At 35.1% G+C, this 18,514-nt stretch overlaps 2 protein-coding genes and 1 long non-coding RNA gene across 3 annotated transcripts; 1 reads left to right on the top strand and 2 right to left on the bottom strand.

The window, feature by feature from the left end:
- Nucleotides 1–3,893: 3,893 nt before the first annotated feature.
- On the bottom strand, nucleotides 3,894–4,405 carry LOC142530015 (uncharacterized). The gene is made up of 2 exons (XR_012816011.1): nucleotides 4,268–4,405; nucleotides 3,894–4,206 (listed from the first exon to the last, which is right to left on the bottom strand). It is a non-coding gene; the product is annotated as an uncharacterized LOC142530015 (long non-coding RNA).
- Nucleotides 4,406–11,050: 6,645 nt separating this feature from the next.
- On the top strand, nucleotides 11,051–13,236 carry LOC142528676 (uncharacterized). Its single transcript, XM_075633769.1, has one exon. It carries the CDS (start codon nucleotides 11,144–11,146, stop codon nucleotides 13,190–13,192), a length of 2,049 nt encoding a protein of 682 aa, XP_075489884.1. The 5' UTR covers nucleotides 11,051–11,143; the 3' UTR covers nucleotides 13,193–13,236.
- An 890-nt stretch (nucleotides 13,237–14,126) lies between these two features.
- LOC142528677 (2-hydroxy-palmitic acid dioxygenase mpo1) lies at nucleotides 14,127–16,530 on the bottom strand. The gene is made up of 4 exons (XM_075633770.1): nucleotides 16,071–16,530; nucleotides 15,004–15,066; nucleotides 14,538–14,609; nucleotides 14,127–14,439 (listed from the first exon to the last, which is right to left on the bottom strand). Exons 1-4 carry the CDS (start codon nucleotides 16,407–16,409, stop codon nucleotides 14,323–14,325), a joined length of 591 nt encoding a protein of 196 aa, XP_075489885.1. The 5' UTR covers nucleotides 16,410–16,530; the 3' UTR covers nucleotides 14,127–14,322.
- Between the last annotated feature and the right edge of the window lie 1,984 nt (nucleotides 16,531–18,514).

The following is an 18,514-nucleotide window of genomic DNA, read 5'->3' as shown; positions in this document are numbered from 1 at the left end:
TGTTGTTCGTTATTATGTTATTATTGTATAGCCTTTTAGGTCTTGGCCTAGTCCTCCTCACATTAGGTTTTCTTTGTACTGCTCTTTTGTTGTATATACTGGTAAGGGTTCGCCTAATTCCCCCGCTTCCGGCGGTGTTTCTTTAAAAAAAAAACTAAGTTGCAAGTATATAAAAATAAAATTACATATTTCAAATAAGAGTTCCTTAATAAAAATAAAAAATCAAACGCCAAAATAAGATTTACTTAACAAGTGAAAATTTCAGCATATTTACGCATAGTCTTTAAAATAAATTTTCTGAGTAGTTTGCTTGACATTATATATAATTTTAAGAAATGGGAATAAATTTTAGAGAAGCTTTCTAATAATTTATTTAGAGCATTAATATTTACATATATTGAATATGACTCTCTATAGGAAATAGAACAAAGAACCAAAAGGAATAATGTTGACTTTTTCGGATTTTTTTTTGTTTGCACTTTTTTTTTTTGCGGAGTACTTACTCGAAAATCCCAACAAAAATAATCACCTAATTTTTCAGAAACTGACGAAAAACGATATACTAAAAGGATAGATCTGAAAAGGAACGAAAGGATAACAGATCTGACAATAGAACGAGATAATAAAACGATAAACTTACTTGAATTCAATGAACCAAAGCTCTGATACCAAATGATATGAATCCTCGTACGAAGAAAAGCAAACACGATTAAATATGAATCGTGCCCTCAATTCAATAACGTTTAAGGAATTCGTTGTTGTTGGCCCGATCTTTTGAAAGCAAGTATGACGTGATTTTCACCTCTAAACAATGAAAAGTTTAGCAACAAATAATCACAAAAATAGACAGCCAAAACTCAATCGAACCTTCAAAGAACTCGTCTTTGACAATCCGCGTAAGAAAGATCGACAAACGCCACAAAGTATGAACTTTGATAAGTTTGATTTTTAACAAAGAAAAAGCTTTAATTGTTTGAGAGAAAAACTCAAGAACAATGTATCCTAATTAATAAAATCTGAATTGTATCTGAATTTTCGTCCCTAATATCTTTACATATCAAAAGGATATCAATAACTAGTTACCGAACAAATTAAAACTCTAAAGAAGGAAAAAATTCTCGTCAAATCGTAAAGGATACGGACCCCGTGTAGAGGTCGGGAAGGGGGTCCGTGTAGTCGCGGTAATTTTCACGTCTAGAAACTAATGGACACGGACCCCGTGTACAGGTCCGTGTAGGCACTGGATTTTCTCATGCTCGAGTGTAATGGACACGGACCCCGTGTCAGGTCCGTGTAGCCTCGGTCGTTCAAAACGATGCTTGAATAACGTTCCTTTGGCCCCCAAACGTACTCCCATGCATCACGAGCCCTTCTTCCTTGATCATCACTCCTTGTAGTGCCTCTTTAAATTTCTTTAGTCGTCCTCTCGTGATTGGTCCCTCCGGCAACTCTAAAGGATCCCATGCTTTCCTTGGAGCTTGACCACCCGTGTTCGCATCATTTGGGTAGGGTGGGGTGATCATAGTCAGATTGTTGAGTTTATCTATGAGAAAGTTCCCCATTTTTGCTCTCACTGCAAGTTTTTGGGACATTCGCTTGATTTTTGCTCTAGAAATGTAAAGTCTTCTAGGCCGAGGCGGTGTGGGCCTCAGCGTCAGGCTGCTCATGCTCCTCCGTCCTCTGATCAGGAGCCCCCGGCCTCATGGTAAGGGTGTTGTTCCTGATTCTCCTCTTCAGGCACCTATCACTTCGTCACAGGGTGTTACTTTCACTCTGGCCTCGTCTAGTGGTCTTGATTCTGAGCATCCAGAGTAGGCTCCGAAGCGTCCTGACGTCGGCCTGTTTTGAGGAAAGATCTGACTAGGCCTATTACTACGAAGAATTATTATGAGATCTTGCAGGAACTTCCTACTGAATTTGGTCCTGGTGAGTCTTTGGGTGTTGTGAAACTCCGGTCTCAAAGGTTTAAGACTATTCTTGGTAAGCTTGCGGTGGAACAGATGTTGTGGTGATTTGTCTGGCTTCCGAAGATTTGGATCCGATTACCTCGTCTCAGGCCACGGATATGGTTGAGGTGGCGTCTACTTCTGTTGCAGTTGTTACTGCACCTGTAGTTGTTCCAGTTCCAGTGGTTGAGCTTGCTCCTCCCTGTTCAGGATTTTGTGGTGGACACTCCTGTTTCTATTACATTGCCTTCATTTGTGTCTGCTTCGGAGAGTGTGGACCGTGAGGAGGGTGTGGTGGCTTCTTCTACCACTGCTTGTTTATCATTACCTCTCCTTGGATGTAAGCGCTCTCAGTAGAGAAGATATTACCGACTTAAGGCGATTCTTTCGAATTTGTCCTATGGGCGTCCTCTTGATCCTGGTTGATATTGTTTTTCCGCCTTTTTATGGGCGTTAGGTGGTTGGCGTTCACTGTAGAGTTCTCCTTGCCCACCCTTTTGTTTTAGTTTGTTTGATGTATTCTGGGGTACCCGCTGGTTTGTTGGTTTTTTGTTCTGCTGTATTTCGGGTTGTCTCGTTGTATTATGTTGTTCGTTATGTTATTATTGTATAGTCCTTTTAGGTCTTGGCCTAGTACTCCTTCCATTAGGTTTTCTTTGTACTGCTCTTTTGTTGTATATACTGGTAAGGGTTCGCCTAATTCCCCCGCTTCCGACGGTGTTTCTTTAAAAAAAAACTAAGTTGCCAGTATATAAAAATAAAATTACATATTTTAAATAAGAGTTCCTTAATAAAAATAAAAAATCAAACGCCAAAATAAGATTTACTTAACAAGTGAAAATTTCAGCATATTTACGCATAGTCTTTAAAATAAATTTTCTGAGTAGTTTGCTTGACATTATATATAATTTTAAGAAATGGGAATAAATTTTAGAGAAGCTTTCTAATCATTTATTTAGAGCATTAATATTTACATATATTTTTCTTTATCTTAAAAGCTAGAGATATTAAATTTTAGATAGCAATAACTATTGGTCACTTTGTCAGATTTGAGTAGAAAAATATATGAGCTTGACTCCTTGGATGCGCCTGTGGTTTTGGAACTCTTATGTCTTCGTTCCCATCACACCACCAACCACATCTTCGATTATATATATATTATAGATCGGCGAACGTTGTGTATAAAACGTGAATATTAATAAGTTTACACATTATGTTTTCTATAAATTTTTTTTGAATATTAATAAAAAGATACAGATAAATAAACTGAAGTCGATATTAGAAAAAACCACCTGATTTTAAGTGGAGTAGGTCTATTGTGAGATAATCTTATAGATTTATTTCCATGAGACGGGTCAATCACGTTCATAATTAAATAAAAAAGTAATATTTTTAAAATGAAAATGTGATTCGGGTCGGATTCAAAATCCGTTTTACAAAATTGATCCGAAAGACGATCTTACATGAGTTTTTTTGCTTTCAGTTTTATTCGATATCATGTGAGTCAGGAACCATAAGATCGGACCCAATATAGTGAATTCATCCGAATCTATATGACAAAATGAAAAATCAGTGATACTATATTTCACACGCGTGGGCGGACATACAAACATAACAATGGATTGTAATAATTCCATCAATCAAATATTTTCATTTCACGCAACGACATTTGTGTTTATTTTTTGAAATTAGTGACTATTATATATATTCTGCGTCATTTTTATGAATCATTTTTTATAACGACGCTATTAGTGATATTCCGTCGCTAATTTTAGTATTATATCACATTTTTACATCTTTTAACGACATAATCCAAATCGCTAAATAAAAACGACATTAAAGAACATAAATTTTTATGATATGTCAAGTGGATCGGATTCAAAATATAATGAATTTCAATATCAGTGCAAAATTTTAAAAGTTGCAAAGATAAATTATCCAAACATCAAAACACAATTCAAGAAACTCCATAAATACCATTAGATTATATAATCTTCTCAGAAGAGATAAAAGTAAGTCATAATAGTTATGATAAAGCAACATAAGTATGACAGAGTTTAGCTATATCAACAAAAAAGGGACCTATGAGGCACTCCTTTCCGGCTCCGCTTCCGGTAACTTCCATTATGGGGTTCCCTTGCCGCCGCTGCAACTGAATCCACCGCCACCACTCTCCGGGAAGGCGTTTCCGCTCCAAACCCACGACGCGAAATAGTAACGTCCCCTCTAGCATTATATGCTTCCAGTTGATCAGATAGGTCTAAAATTAAAGAATTTGATCACTATCATATTATTATTATTACTACAAAAAAAATAGATACCTTGCAAGTTATAGAACAGAAACGAAAGCGTCCGGGCTCAGTCAACTTTCTCCGGCAAACACTGCAAGCTCCATCCCTTCCAATAAGTGAACCAGACCCATTATGTGGGAGTGGAGTCAAAGATACCACCCATTTCTTGTTGCATTTATATGGCTACAAATTACAAGAAATATAAAAAAATTAACTATATAATATTAACGAAAATTATAATTTTAAACTTTTGAAATAAGTTGTTTTCAAGCAGTCCTCGCTCATACGCACCCTAGGAAACTTTCCAGAAGGTCACTCATCCTAAAATTGACCAGAGTCACTTTTTTCGGGAGCTCATCACATAAAAACTTCATATTTAAGCGTACTTGAATTAAGTCAATTCTGGAAAGTGTGGGCAAAGACATGACTGGAAAGTGTCGGCAAAGAAATGATGACAACACAGAAAATACATTAAATGCATTGGTTGTGTAAGACCCGAGATTATATCATTTTAATCCGAGATTATTTAATTTACGAATCTTGGAATAACGAATTAAATTCCACGATTTTTTTAATTAATTGGGATTGAAATGGAATTAAAAAGAGTTTTGAGGATCCAAATTGCAAATAGGGAAGAGTTCAGGGGCTAAAGTGCAATTATGACTTGAGTGACACTTGTCACACATGCAATTGATATATATAATGTTTATTACTTCATTCCCTTCGAGAACAAGCAGCAAGAATCGATATTTCTTCAGAAAATTTCCCTCAAGCCTCGGGTGATCTCAACATTGTGATTTTGGAAGATCCGTTTATCAGATTTTTAATCCGGACATAGTTCTGTGATCCTTGTATCGACAGCTACTACTGGACGTAAGTTTTACTGAGTACTGGTATCATTTGAAAATATGATGTCGTAGGAATTTGATATGGTTCATATATGGTGTTCTTGACATGCTAGACATCGTAGAATCGAAGTTAGATCGAAGAAAAGACTGATTATGGAATTGTTATGAATTTCTGATTATATTGATTGGAAATGGGACAGATTTGGATTATGGATTGATTATGGACTGTACCAGATATGGGTTATGATTTGTAATTGATATCTGTTGATTTGGTATTGACGGGAATATCGAGATTGTGCCATTATGCTGTTGAATTGAATTAAATTCAGATTAATCAGATTCAGTATTAAATTGAGAATTGAATATTGATATTAGTATTCTCGATATGTCATTTCAGATTTACAGAGACAGTCTTGAGTTCAGAACTGATATTTGTTCAGACCGCGACTACGAACGAAAGGTATAAGTCAATGTGGTATTGGGAGATCGACTCAAGTAGGATATACTTGAGTTTTCCTAAATCACATACTTATTGTTGTTATATGCATTGATTTGATTTTATATGATGTTCTATTGATTTATAGGAGCATGTATTAGATGAGTATTAGACGAGTGATCTTGTGACAGAAGTGCCTGATAGTGGTGGGATCGCCACGGGCACATTGCACGATGTCACAAGATAGTGTATTGGCGATAGTACCACAGTCTGTGACGGATAGGTCAAGACACCGGATGTTTGGTTATATCGACGTGGATAGAATCGGAGTTTCTTCTATTACTGTTGGTCGATATAGGAATACCAACGTCTGAAAATCGGGATCCCTAGACTAGGATTGAGTCTAGTCTGAGTCGTGGAGTCACGAGTATGATTGATAGTTTGACATTAATTATGTTTCAGATTTTGATATATATCTGATACATGCTTCATGCTTTATATTGATTATATGATTGCATGTCCGTTGATTTATACTGGGATTATATTCTCACCGGATCGTGTTGTATGTGTGCATGACAACAGGTGGGACATGATCGGGGTCGAGGAGATAAAGAGAGATCATGATTAGAGTGGAGACTACGGACTTGATTAGAGATAGGGTTTGGACACTTGATATTTAGTTGTTAAACCTTAGTTTGAATGATTGTATATAGTACAAGACTTGTACTTTAATACTGACATGTATACTAGAATGTATTCCATTACGTTCCGCATTTAATACTGTATTTTAAAAAAAGAAAAAAAAATTAGACCCTGTTTATTATAATTGATTAAATTGTCCCAATGATGACTAAGAATATGATTAGCGTCCGGGTCCCCACAGGTTGGATGCCATCATTATTGAGCGCAATGATTAGGTAGCTTTGTGTATCAAAGTTGACAAAGGAAACATTTGGGAAGATGCGTTTTCACACTAACGAAGAGCTCTATAAATAGATCTTCCTTTCCTCGTTCTGAAATCATCTCTTCATCGAGTTCTCTCTCCATCTTATAGCATTTAAATGCTTTGTTCTATAATATTTGTGAAACATTTGTTTTCCTGTATAAAGATAGTGTGCATTTTATTTTGAAACACAGTGAGTGGTTGTACACCATAAAATATTATAGTGCAATTATTTTCATTCTATCCATATTTTTTACCTTCATAATTTTTAGAAGTTTTTCACGTAAATCTCGGTGTCCAGTTTTATACTTTATTTTCATATTATTATTTCAAGTTACCGTCCGTGGAACCAATAAGAAGTTTTCTAGGATGCGTGTGAATGATGACATAAACACGCTGGAAAAACTCGCCTTGATATGGTTGTAATAGTCATCGTATCTGGGATGTTATATATATATTATATATGTATATATATGTGTGTGTGTGTGTGCGCGCGCGCGCGCGCCAGCACTGATGATTTGAGGTAAGTACCTGAATTCTTGTACAATTGATATAATTGTTCATTTGATCGAGCAGGACGACGTCCTTGTAGACATGCCGGTAGATCGTGAGCAAGTCGTGCTTTTCGTGGTGGTCGGATTTTACGCAAGACTTGCAAATGGTGGCGTCGCAAGTGATGCAAAACCTGTTCAAGTCGTTCCTTCGAGTTTCATGGTATCGACATTTATCGAAGAATGTCTTTGATAGAAAGCCGTAGAGCCATTGTGGAACGTTGTTATTATGTTCAATGGCTTTCTCAACCTATAAAAAGAAATAATCAACGTTGATTTAAATTCTAAAAATTCAACAAATCAACATTTCTCATAATTTATTTTTCGTCGTTAGATTTATTTATTCACAATATAATTATAAAAGTACTATGATAAAATAAATATAATTGCAATCCAAAATGTGCATTGGAAATTATTTCAAAATCATATATGTTGAGGAATTTCAAGAAGTATGGTTAAAAAAATGCGTGAATTTCTAGACGAACATGAGAGTTATTACAAGCATAGAAGATTTATTGTCTTTTTAACATATAGTTAGTTGTCATCGCAAAAAGTGTTGAAAAACTTGATTCTGACACGAGTATTACGAAAACAACCATGATAATAATTTAGAAAATGTCAGGAATGAAAAATTAATTAAGGGATCCAATGATTTGTTTGAGTAACTTAATACGTTACGGTAGCGATTCGCTTTATCAATACGTTTCTGTAAAAAATATATATATATTTTTCGATTAGTGCATAATATCTTTTTAACGTCCCCGAATGGATTTTTTTCTAGATATTGAATCAAGAATTCAATAACAAAAGGAAAAGTTTCGAAATTTCCTGTCTCTTCTTCAAAACAAAATCCTATTCATCATATATAAAATGAAAATTCCATAAAAAAAATAACTTTTATATACCTGTTTGGCAGCTTCAGCGTTGGAGGTACTCATGGTTATTAACAGAAATGAACAAGTTTAAATCTTAGAGTATTATTGTACTGATTGAATTGGAAATTCAGATGAGTTTCTTCAAATATATATATACATCAATAGTAAATTTGATTTCTTAGTCAAGTAATCAGATACTGACAATTTAATTCTTTTTTATTGTATTTTAAATGAATGTTGGAGGGTGGTAATTAATTATAAAATCTTCCACTTTTTTTGTTTGATGAGTGGATAATTAATTCTGCTAATGAATACAAAAGCTCCAAGCAATTAAAATGGCTGTCTCACTGTTCTGGAAGGTTGAGTTCAATCTACCGTCAATGTATGGAACATTTATTCTCACATGTGAGGTCTATGATCTTTTACGTGGGCGTATATATAAAGATGAATGTGAATCAATATATACATCCTTAAACCATTGCTCCAAGGATAACATCTTATTAACCTTGGATGAGAAACATCACATGATTAGAGGGCAACCGCGACAATAATCACAATTTTCAAAATTTAAACTTATAATTTAGCTAATATATGGGCTCAGTTTTTCGCGAAATTTCAAGCTCGTCTGTTCGCGGGAAATCTTGAATTAGCTTTCTTTTTTTCTTTCTTTTTACCTTTTTTTTATTATGACTTATGGATTACTTCTAGAAAACTTCATTTCATAGATTGTGGAAATTTTCATTAACTAAGAGCTTACCCAAATTTTATTTCAATAATCTTGAAAAGGCGTAGGGTGAAAATAAATCACTTGAAACTTTTGTTTCACCACAATTAGACATGTCAAAATGGGTTGGCGGAGCAGACCAGCCCGCCACCCGCCGCAACCCGCCATTAGGCGGGGCTGGGCGGGTCAGCTCGTCATTTTGGCGGACCTCTAAATAGTCAACCCAGCCCAACCCACCTTGGGCAACGGATTAGGCGGTCCAACCCGCTTAATTTTTTAAGAAAAAAATGCTAAACATATTTCAGTCAAATAGTTTCATAAAATAATTAAAAACATTGAAATAAGAAATTAAGAAAACATACAATATAATCTATAAAAAGTAAAGTGTTTAAAGCAAACATGAATATTGAGACATGGAAGAGAACATAAAGTCAAGGAAAGAGACGGTTGTAAATTTTAAAAAATATTATGTCTTCAACAATACACATAATTAGCAAACCTCCGTCAGTCCACAAAATTTCACTGCAACTCGTCGAACTTCAAACGAAACCACTCTTGAGTTCACAAACAACTGCTATGCTTAAAAATTATTTTAAGATTCATGAATAAAATTTACATGAATTTCTTCTTTTTTGTTTTCTTTATGTATATCTGTAAATTTTCTCTTTTTTTATTTTTTTTATGTATATTTGTTGTAAGAATAAATTATCAATAAATTTGTTCTAAGAGTAAATTATCATATATTTGTTCAAAGACATGGAGTCGCATGAAACTTATTCCAATGTTTATATAAAACTTAAAAATATAAAAAAAATTTCCTAATTTGGCGGGCCAGCCGGCCCCGTTTGGGCTCGACCCGTCTTGGCCCGCAACTCAAACGGGCTCAGTCCATTTGGTCCGCCTTCAAACGGGCTGCTATTTTATCAACCCAACTCGTTCAATTTTTATAGCGGGACGGGCCGGCCCGACGGGACCTAATCCAATTTGACAAGTCTAACCACAATGAGACAACCTTTTGAAGGATTCTTTATTAATTGTTCACTTTTAATGTGATTGGTAAGAAAAATTAATTGTAAAATAAAATATTAAAGTGATGCATCGCATTTGCTTCGAAATCAGCTATATATTATTTGAAAGTATAATTTATTAAAGAAATTCAAAAGTTAACGTGAAATAATATTATTTGAAATATGGTAAAAAATTATGTGAGACGGTCTCACGGGTCGTATTTTGTGAGACATATATCTTATTTGGGTCATCCATGAAAAGTATTACTTTTTATGCTAAATATATTACTTTTTATTGTGAATATCGGCAGTGTTGATCCGTCTCACAGACAAAAATTTGTGAGATCGTCTCACAAGATACCTACTCTTGAAAGAGTGATTAATTTCCATTTTTATTCAACAAAAATATGTTATTTATAGAGTCTGCGAGTTAATATAAATTCAAAATACTTATAGGCGAAAAAAATTGTTTTTTACATAGTGAAAAAATATTAATTAAACATGTCAAAATTATGAATAATAAATAATAACCTGCTGAAACATGCAATAAATGGACAAAAATTCCATTTACTTATAAACGAAGAAATTGTATTGTTCATCTTGTCAAATAATCTACTTATAATATGCTGAAATATATTTTGCAAATAAAAAGAGTCTGTCAATTTTTACTTTATTTTCCATGTATTTAGCGAAATCATTGTAATAATTTACATTTTGTTATATCATGTCATTTTTTTATAGCACGCTTTAATAGATTCCTCTATTTCTTTTGTACATTTATGTTATACTTGGGTATGATTCGATAAAATGAATATTTTATTAATATGCTAGAACAGAGAGGGTTTAACTTATGCATATAATGTCTAAAGATAAATACAATTTTAATTGTTTTTTGTTCAATTTGTTAGTTGAATTTAGGAGACAAATTTGATGTTTTTATATTCAATAAATTTTAGTTCGATCATAATATTATATTTTCGAAAAATCATTTGACTATTTGTTTACTTCTTTTACGTTGAAGTTTATCATTATTTCACATGAGATGATATTGCGACTTCAAAAAAATAATATTTTTTATAATAAAAACCTATATCATGTATGGTAACAAATTGAGTTTGGGAGATTTATTTAAGTTTCGGAATCCGTTGTCTTTCATGATTCACGTACAAAATATTTCGGTGTCATGCTGTTGTAATATCATGAATGTTTAATAAATTAGCTCAATATATTCATGACACACGTAATGTGTGGTTACTATTAATTAAACATGTAAAAATTATGAATAATAACTCATAACCCGCTTAAACATACAATAAATGGACAAAAATTCCAAACAAAATAAATCATGAACATGAAAAAATAATAATTAAAAGGATTCAGAATACAAGATTTTGATATAATTTCATATTTATGATTAATTTTTTTTATAAAAATTAAAATATGTTATTAGACGGCTCGTTGCTTTGGAGTTTGAATTCCATAGCGTTGATGGGATCGATAGATTCTGCAATCACTTGAGGAAATGTTGAATCTTTGCCCGCCAAAAATTAAACCCATTTTCCGGCGAATCTCCTTTCCGGCGTTCGTATCATCTGCCGCCGCACTGGCGTATCCTTCGCCGCCGTCATCACCTTACCTATCAAATTTAGCCACGTCAATACTCAATTCCAGGACCCCAAAACAAGCCCTCGAACTCTTTGACGCGGCCTCCAGAACCATCAATCCAGCGAGGACTCTGAAACTCCACTCCGCCATTATCCATTTCTTGACCGACGCGAAATTGTATGTGAAGGCCAGATGTTTGATAAAAGACCTCATTGAGATTTTAAGAACAAACCGGAAGCCTCATAAAGTGTGTTCTTCAATTTTCAATGCACTTGATAAGAGTCGGATTTCGGAGAACAATTTTAATGTGTTTGGAGTGTTGATCGTTGCTTTATGCGAAAAGGGTTTTGTTGATGAAGGGTATTGGGTGTACCGCAGGTTGGGCAAGCTGCCTGCTGTTCAAGTTTGTAATGCACTTTTGAACGGGATTCTGAAAACGGGCCGGGTAGAGTTCATGTGGTATGTCTATGGAGACATGGTTCTGAAAGGTGCATCCCCGAGTGAGGTGACTTATGGTATACTAATCGATGCTTCTCGTGATCGAGGGGATGTTGCGAAAGCCAAAGAGTTGTTCGATGAGATGATCCAAAAAGGGTTGAAGCCAACGGTTGTGAATTACACTACACTTATACACTGCCTATCTTTGGAGAATAAGATTTCTGAAGCAGAAAGCTTTTTTCGGAGGATGCGAGAGGTTGATGTTGATCCTAATGTGTACACCTACAATACTATAATGGATGGATATGCTAAGATGGTAAATGTTCAGAAAGTCCTTAAACTATATCACGAGATGCTAGATTATAAAGTTCTGCCGAATTTTGTCACCTACTGCATCATAATCGATTTATTTGCCAAAATGGGAGAACTTGTGGCTTTTATTAGCTATTTTGTGCATATGGTGAAACTAAACGTTGTTCCTAATGTGTATATATATAACTGTATAATGGATGGATTCTGTAACGCTGGTGATCTATCTTCTGCTGAGGACATGTATCTGGAGATGGAGAAATTCGGTATTTCTCCGGATGTTTTTACGTGGGGTATACTTATGAAGGGCTACTGTGGAATTGGTAAAGTTCAAGATGCAGAGCATGTGTTTTGGAAGATGAAAAATGCAGGACTAATCGCAAATTCTGTGGTGTATAATACATTAATTGATGGATATTGTAAGAACGGAAACATGGAGAAAGCTCTGGAGATTTGTTCTCACATGGTGGCGAATAATTTGCAGCTGGATATAGTTACTTTCTGTACACTAATAGATGGATACTGCAAAGTAGGAAAGATGGATGCCGCCATGGGACTTTATTCAGAAATGGCAATCAAAGGTTACAAGCCCGATGTGGTTGCATACACTAGTTTGATTGATGGGCACTTCAAAGTTGGTAACAAAGATGCAGCTCTTAGACTGCACAAAGAAATGATAGAGTCTGGAATTGCTTCCAATGTCTTTACAGTTAGTTGTTTGATTGACGGGATGTGCAAACATGGTAGGATCAATGATGCAATCAAGATTTTCTTGGAACAATCTACAGCTGGATTCGCTGAAGAAGTAGGCCAGTTTGGCAACGATAATATACGCCATAGTTCCCCATATAATGTCATGTATTCTGCCTTGATCAATGGTTTGTGCACAGATGGTCGGATTTTTAAGGCCAGCAAGTTTTTTTCTCATCTGCGAAGAAGTGGATTACGACCAGAAATCTCTGATTATGCTGTTATTATAAAGGGGCATTCTGTATCCAAACACGTATTTGATGTTATGATGCTGCAAGCAGATATGCTAAAGTTGGGCATGCTGCCAAATGCATTCTTATACAAGTTACTGAATAGCTGTTATCAGGGTATGGGTGATTTTGCATCCGCCCTGAAGTGTAGTGATGAATTATCAAATTCTGGCCTGGATCCCACAAACGAATATGTTACTCGTTCCTTCACGTTTTGTGAACAAGAATTTTGCAGATAATAAGGATGAAATATAATAACCAGAATGGTGATCCTTCCTGATAATATTGACTTGTATATCAATATTCATCTCATATGGTGACTGAGTTAGTGAAAGATCACCAAGAATGGTGTTTTTAGTTGCCATAGCTTTTGGTGAGAAAAAAGAATGACAAGAAAGTGAAGGAAGCAACTGAAAAATTGAGAAATAAGTTAGAAAAAATAAAAAATCAATAACTTGGTTGAGCTCTGTTTCAGTTATATCAAGTCCTTGTTCATTTCATTTCGGTAGTATGAAATCTGTAATGCGAAATCCGTGTTTCCATATAGAAGCTAACCGCTTGATATCTGACTAATGTATTTATACATCTGCATCTTCTTGATTTGTTAAATACAGAGCTGTAAATGATATCTTGAGCTTCTTGAAGACTCGCTGATGGAGCCCATCATGCTTTACACAAAACAATATAACCAAAATCTTGGGATTTTGCTTCAGTATCAAAACCTGCACGATTCTAAGCTAATCTTTTTTGAATTTTGGTCAGTTTGTGTTGGGACACCCATGCCATGTAGATATATTGAAATACAAATCAGGGCCGAGTGTACATGTGATGGGTTCTTGGGACAACTTATCCGATGATGCTAAGCCTCAACTAGGACTTGATAGCTTCCGAACTATCTCCATCCAATATCACATCCAGAGAAATTTACAAAGTTCTGAATTTTTGTGTAGTTCTTTAGATATACAAGTTTTGCATTTCAAAATATATTATATGAATCAACCCCACAATATTGTTAAACTAAGTCTCGTTTCACCTCTCTCTCTTTGGTTACACGGGTATAGGTCAAATATACAATGATGTCTTTACAGCTTGCAGGCAAGCATTTTAGTAGATACACCGATTATGATAAATGGGAGTGTCCCTCCCGGCATATCCGAAAACGGGAGTAAAGTATTCAAACGACAACAACCAGTTTCATTCTTATAATTCAAGTTTACACGTCACAGAGTCAGAATGAAAATACCGATACATGATATCTACTATTGATCTTAATATGGCAACAGCGAGCACGATTCTTCGACATAAGCACACATTTATTTCTGGGAGCATATTCACTTCCGGCATTAACAGGTACCTGATACCATTGAGGTTAAGAATTTTTCTTGTGTTTCTTGTCCTTCCACTCTTTGATGTCAGCATCAATCTCCACCTCGACTCTAGCACGAAACCCTGGGTATGGCTCATATCGGAAGGAAGACTGCAGAGCCTGCAAGCAACCAAATAGTATGGAACAGTAAAATCACTTGATACCAATACAAATTCTGTGAATTTTGCAGAAGATTCAAATACAACCAATGAGTTTACCTCAAGTAATACAAAGAAAGGTGCCATGAGGAATGCTTGTGCGAGATTGTCCAGCAAAGCAGGTGCTCGCTTCTACAAATTTAGACAAAAAAAAGGCATTTCTAAAAATAATTGAGGCAATTGTGATGAAAATGCTTCATGGAGAAACGAGAAGAAAGAAACACCTAGCTCCCACAAGATTTAAAAAGGTTGACTCGGGGGTGTAAACCGACTATAAAATGCTTACACCTATCACCTCTCTGCAAATACCAAAACATATGGAAAAAGAATATTCGAGAGCAAAATATCCTCAAATTTTGTGTAGTTGAACTGAAAGTTTAAATTTCAAAAGTCTGCCCTTCGATAATTATGATTTCATCTGATAAATTTGTGTAATTTGGACAAATCTCTAGAACGAGATTCATATAATTTTCTCAAGGAGAATGATGGAAGCTAACGATGAATGACAAATGATCAAAACAAGTACCTCAAACACTCCGTGGCCTATGAACTGTCCAGTCCAGCACAGTAATTGAGATGCCAGAACAACCTGGTTCAATGATGGTCATCATCAGCAATAAATCAAACTTTATTTTGGAATAATGCATGAGGCTAAACAATAGTATCGTTCTACATGTGACAAGTAGAGTAGGAACACGAAAAAACATAAGAATTTCAAACAGCCCATCATAATTTTCATTAACATCTAGTAGATATGAACAAATATAAAATTTCCCTTGTGCTGCACCAATCCACGTCAATTTTTTAGGGTTAAACTCTCAAAACTGCACAGTAGCAGGGGACAGAGGAAGTTCTCCCCATATAATCCAATTCATTCCTCACAAGAACTAAAATAGAAAACTTTCCAGAATTGCACTACTTGATGGAGGTGCTTAAAGCTCTGACAGTCAAGACCAGTTGGAGTCCTCTAGAAAATAACTTGACCACTTCTATCACAGAGATACAAGAAACATTCAGAATATAAGTCTTTGAGTGCTGTCATAAGCAAAGAGCTAATAAATGCAGTCCAAATAAAATACTTATCCTTGAATAAATAGATAATACTTATCCTTGAACGAAGATTCGTTCGCTTTGTTATGTAAGACCGAGGTAAAGGAAAGGTAGGAAAACCCGACCAAGAACGTCCCATGGTTAGCAATTTTAAGAACAAACCAAAAAACGTTAGGCACCGTATCCAACTGAAATTAATCCCTTAAGGATTCACGTATCAAGCATGAACTGAATGACAAGATAAAAAATTCGACAACTTTAAATCACAAGTTTCAATTCCCAAAACACAATAAAGCCCCCGCGTCGAAATTCCCTTTTCCGCATCATGCCAATACTAGGATTAAACGTCTCATCATCACAAGCAATTGTAGACTCAGCTATCCTATCATTTTCCTTGTTCAATTAGGCTGCATGTGGAGGTTTTTTTCAAACTAATAAATCCGAATGCGCAAAATAAATGATTGAAAAGTCGTACAAAATCTAAACCCCATAATGTCAAAACACCGAAAAAAAAGAAAAAAAAAGAAACAAGACTTGAACTACCCTCCAAGCTAAAGAGAACCCTAGGCTATGAGCAAGAGCGCTGCTCCCAATCCAACAGAGGAAAACCAAGAACGCAGCCAAAGAACCCGCCTTTTTGTCCAAACCAACATAATAAAAGGCATAGATTACAGTGAACAAGAACCCGCAATTGAAAATCAAGAAACCATCGTCCGGTGATTGAATCGCAGAGAGCTTGAACAAAGGTGGCGTGAAATGGAGAAGAACCAAAGCAGTGAACAGAATCGGCCAAACAAAAATCATATGGATGAGTATATTGACGGGATTGCTGTGATAAGCTCCGTAAAATGCAAAATGCTTCTCCAAATCAAACAACCCCATCTCCGAAATGAAATTTCCTGAAATGGGATGTTGAAAGATTGGACTTTTATGAATTTATTGAGTTGCTGGAGCCCCCGATGGTTGAAAGAAAACACACGTTGATTTATTAAAATTCTCGAAACACGATAAAGCTAGCGGATAGGCTGCGATTAATGAATTTGACCTATTACGAACTTCTTACAATTATTACCTATCGACTGATAAAATAGGACAGGTCGGTCTCCATTTGGTCTCTTCCTTTTTCATGTCAAGTTATCAATTTATTTCTCATTTTTCAATTCATCCTTTATTTTTGTTTGTTTTTTTGGGTTTGACCGTTCCTTTAATTTTTAAGTCACGAATCTTTATCTGTGAGACGGATCAACCATACCGATATTCACAATAAAAAATAATACTCTTAGCATAAAAAGTAATATTTTTTTCATGGATAACCCAAATAAGAGATCCGTCTCACAAAATATGACATGTGAGACTGTCTCACACAAATTTTTGCTTATGTAAAATTAACTCGTGAACTAAATCCAAAAAAACAAATGAAAAATAGAAGTTCAATTCAAGATAATAGAAAAATGAGAACTAAATTGGGAATTATCCCGCTTAAACTATAATATTTTTTACAAGATTTATTTTATTTACCCTTAATTATGATATCTTGGATAGTACATTTAAAATCGTTATGTAGATAATTGTCCTCAATAATGCAACTTTTTTTTTATAATTTATAAACGGCTAGAAAGTAAAACTCAATACTATTGAACGAACTAATTCGCCCTCAGATTCAGCTGTAGAAATGTGTTAAAACTTGAGAACTCGTTCGATTTATTTACGCATGGTTTGAAAACGACCTCGACTATTTTAAATATTTCAAAGTCTCTGTGGACAAATATATTGTCACAAGAACATTTCCGATCCATAAAGCCACTCACAATGATATGACCCTGGCCGGACATGGCGTGCAAATGATTGGAAGGAGGTTAAAGGAAGCATCGCATCAACTCATGAGCAGTCGAGAAGAGCTTGCAAGTAAGGTTCCAAGCCTTGAAGGGTTTGTGATGCATGGAAATGAGCTTGGGGGCCACAGGATCGTTGTGCGAGTGTTAAATAAAGAGGAAGCAGAATGCCCCGCGCACGAGCTGTAAAATCCTACCACCAGAGCGCCAAACTTACGGTAAAAGAAGTGAATTCCAGAACACTCGATGCCTGAGCGGTAACATCTTACCGCTCGAGCGCAACCAATCCAGAAGACCCCGTGCCCGAGCGGTAGAATCTCGTGCCCTAGTTTGCCCACCTGCGGAAGATTGGATCTTTACCTAGTTTAGAGTCCTAGTTAATCAGGTAATTAGATTTTGAGTATCTTTTTTATTTGTAAACAATATATGGACGAATTTTATTCATTGTAAACAATTATTCTTGAGTTTTAATCATATTTTGTGAGTTTTTCTCTCAAATTTCAAAGCTTGGCTTTGTATACATCTTTGTATGTTTCTCAAATAAAATTTATCAAAGTTTAACACTGTGTGGCGTTAGTCGATTGTTCTTCACTCGGATTGTCAAAGACGAGTTCTTTGAAAGATTTTCTTGAGATTGATTGTTTATCTCGTTACTATTTGTTGCTAAATTTTTCGTTATTTAGAGGTGAATATTACAACCTTACTTGTTCAAAAAGATCGGGACAACACCGTTTCTTTGTTTCATCGAATCGAGGGCGTGACTCTGTTTTGAGCACGTTTGATTTTCGTGGTCGATGAATGACAACATGGTATCAGAACTTTAGATTCCTTTGATTCAAGTAAGTTTATCGTATTTATTATCATATATGTGTTTAGCATTCGTTTGTTATCAGAGATCTGTTTTATCTTGTCATTCTTGAGTCGATGATTCTCGAAATTTCATGAGTCATTCTTTGTCTTTTTTTCTTTTTTTTCGAGTTTGCACACCCATCCTTGTGCAAAAAAAAAAAAAAAAATTCAAAAATTTGCCAGAAATTGGTTTTGATATTTTGTTCTATTTTCTTGTGGGAGCCATATTCAAGTGTCTCCCACAATCAAAAAAAAATTATTGTGCTATTATTTAGCATTGAATTTTGTTCTTTTTGGTGAGTCATA

Source organism: Primulina tabacum, chromosome 16, assembly GCF_025594145.1.
Source record: "Primulina tabacum isolate GXHZ01 chromosome 16, ASM2559414v2, whole genome shotgun sequence".
Classification (NCBI taxonomy): domain Eukaryota; kingdom Viridiplantae; phylum Streptophyta; class Magnoliopsida; order Lamiales; family Gesneriaceae; genus Primulina; species Primulina tabacum.
The sequence above is the reverse complement of the archived record's forward strand: the minus strand, read 5'-3'. Positions and strand labels throughout refer to the sequence as shown.

Coding starts and splice junctions, on each gene's coding strand:
- LOC142528677 (XM_075633770.1), bottom strand. CDS start 16,409: ATGGGGTTGTTTGATTTGGAGAAGCATTTTGCATTTTACGGAGCTTAT. Junction 15,067..16,070: donor GGTTCTCTTTAGCTTGGAGG/GTAGTTCAAGTC, acceptor TCATTGAACCAG/GTTGTTCTGGCATCTCAATT. Junction 14,610..15,003: donor TAGGCCACGGAGTGTTTGAG/GTACTTGTTTTG, acceptor CTAAATTTGTAG/AAGCGAGCACCTGCTTTGCT.
- LOC142528676 (XM_075633769.1), top strand. CDS start 11,144: ATGTTGAATCTTTGCCCGCCAAAAATTAAACCCATTTTCCGGCGAATC.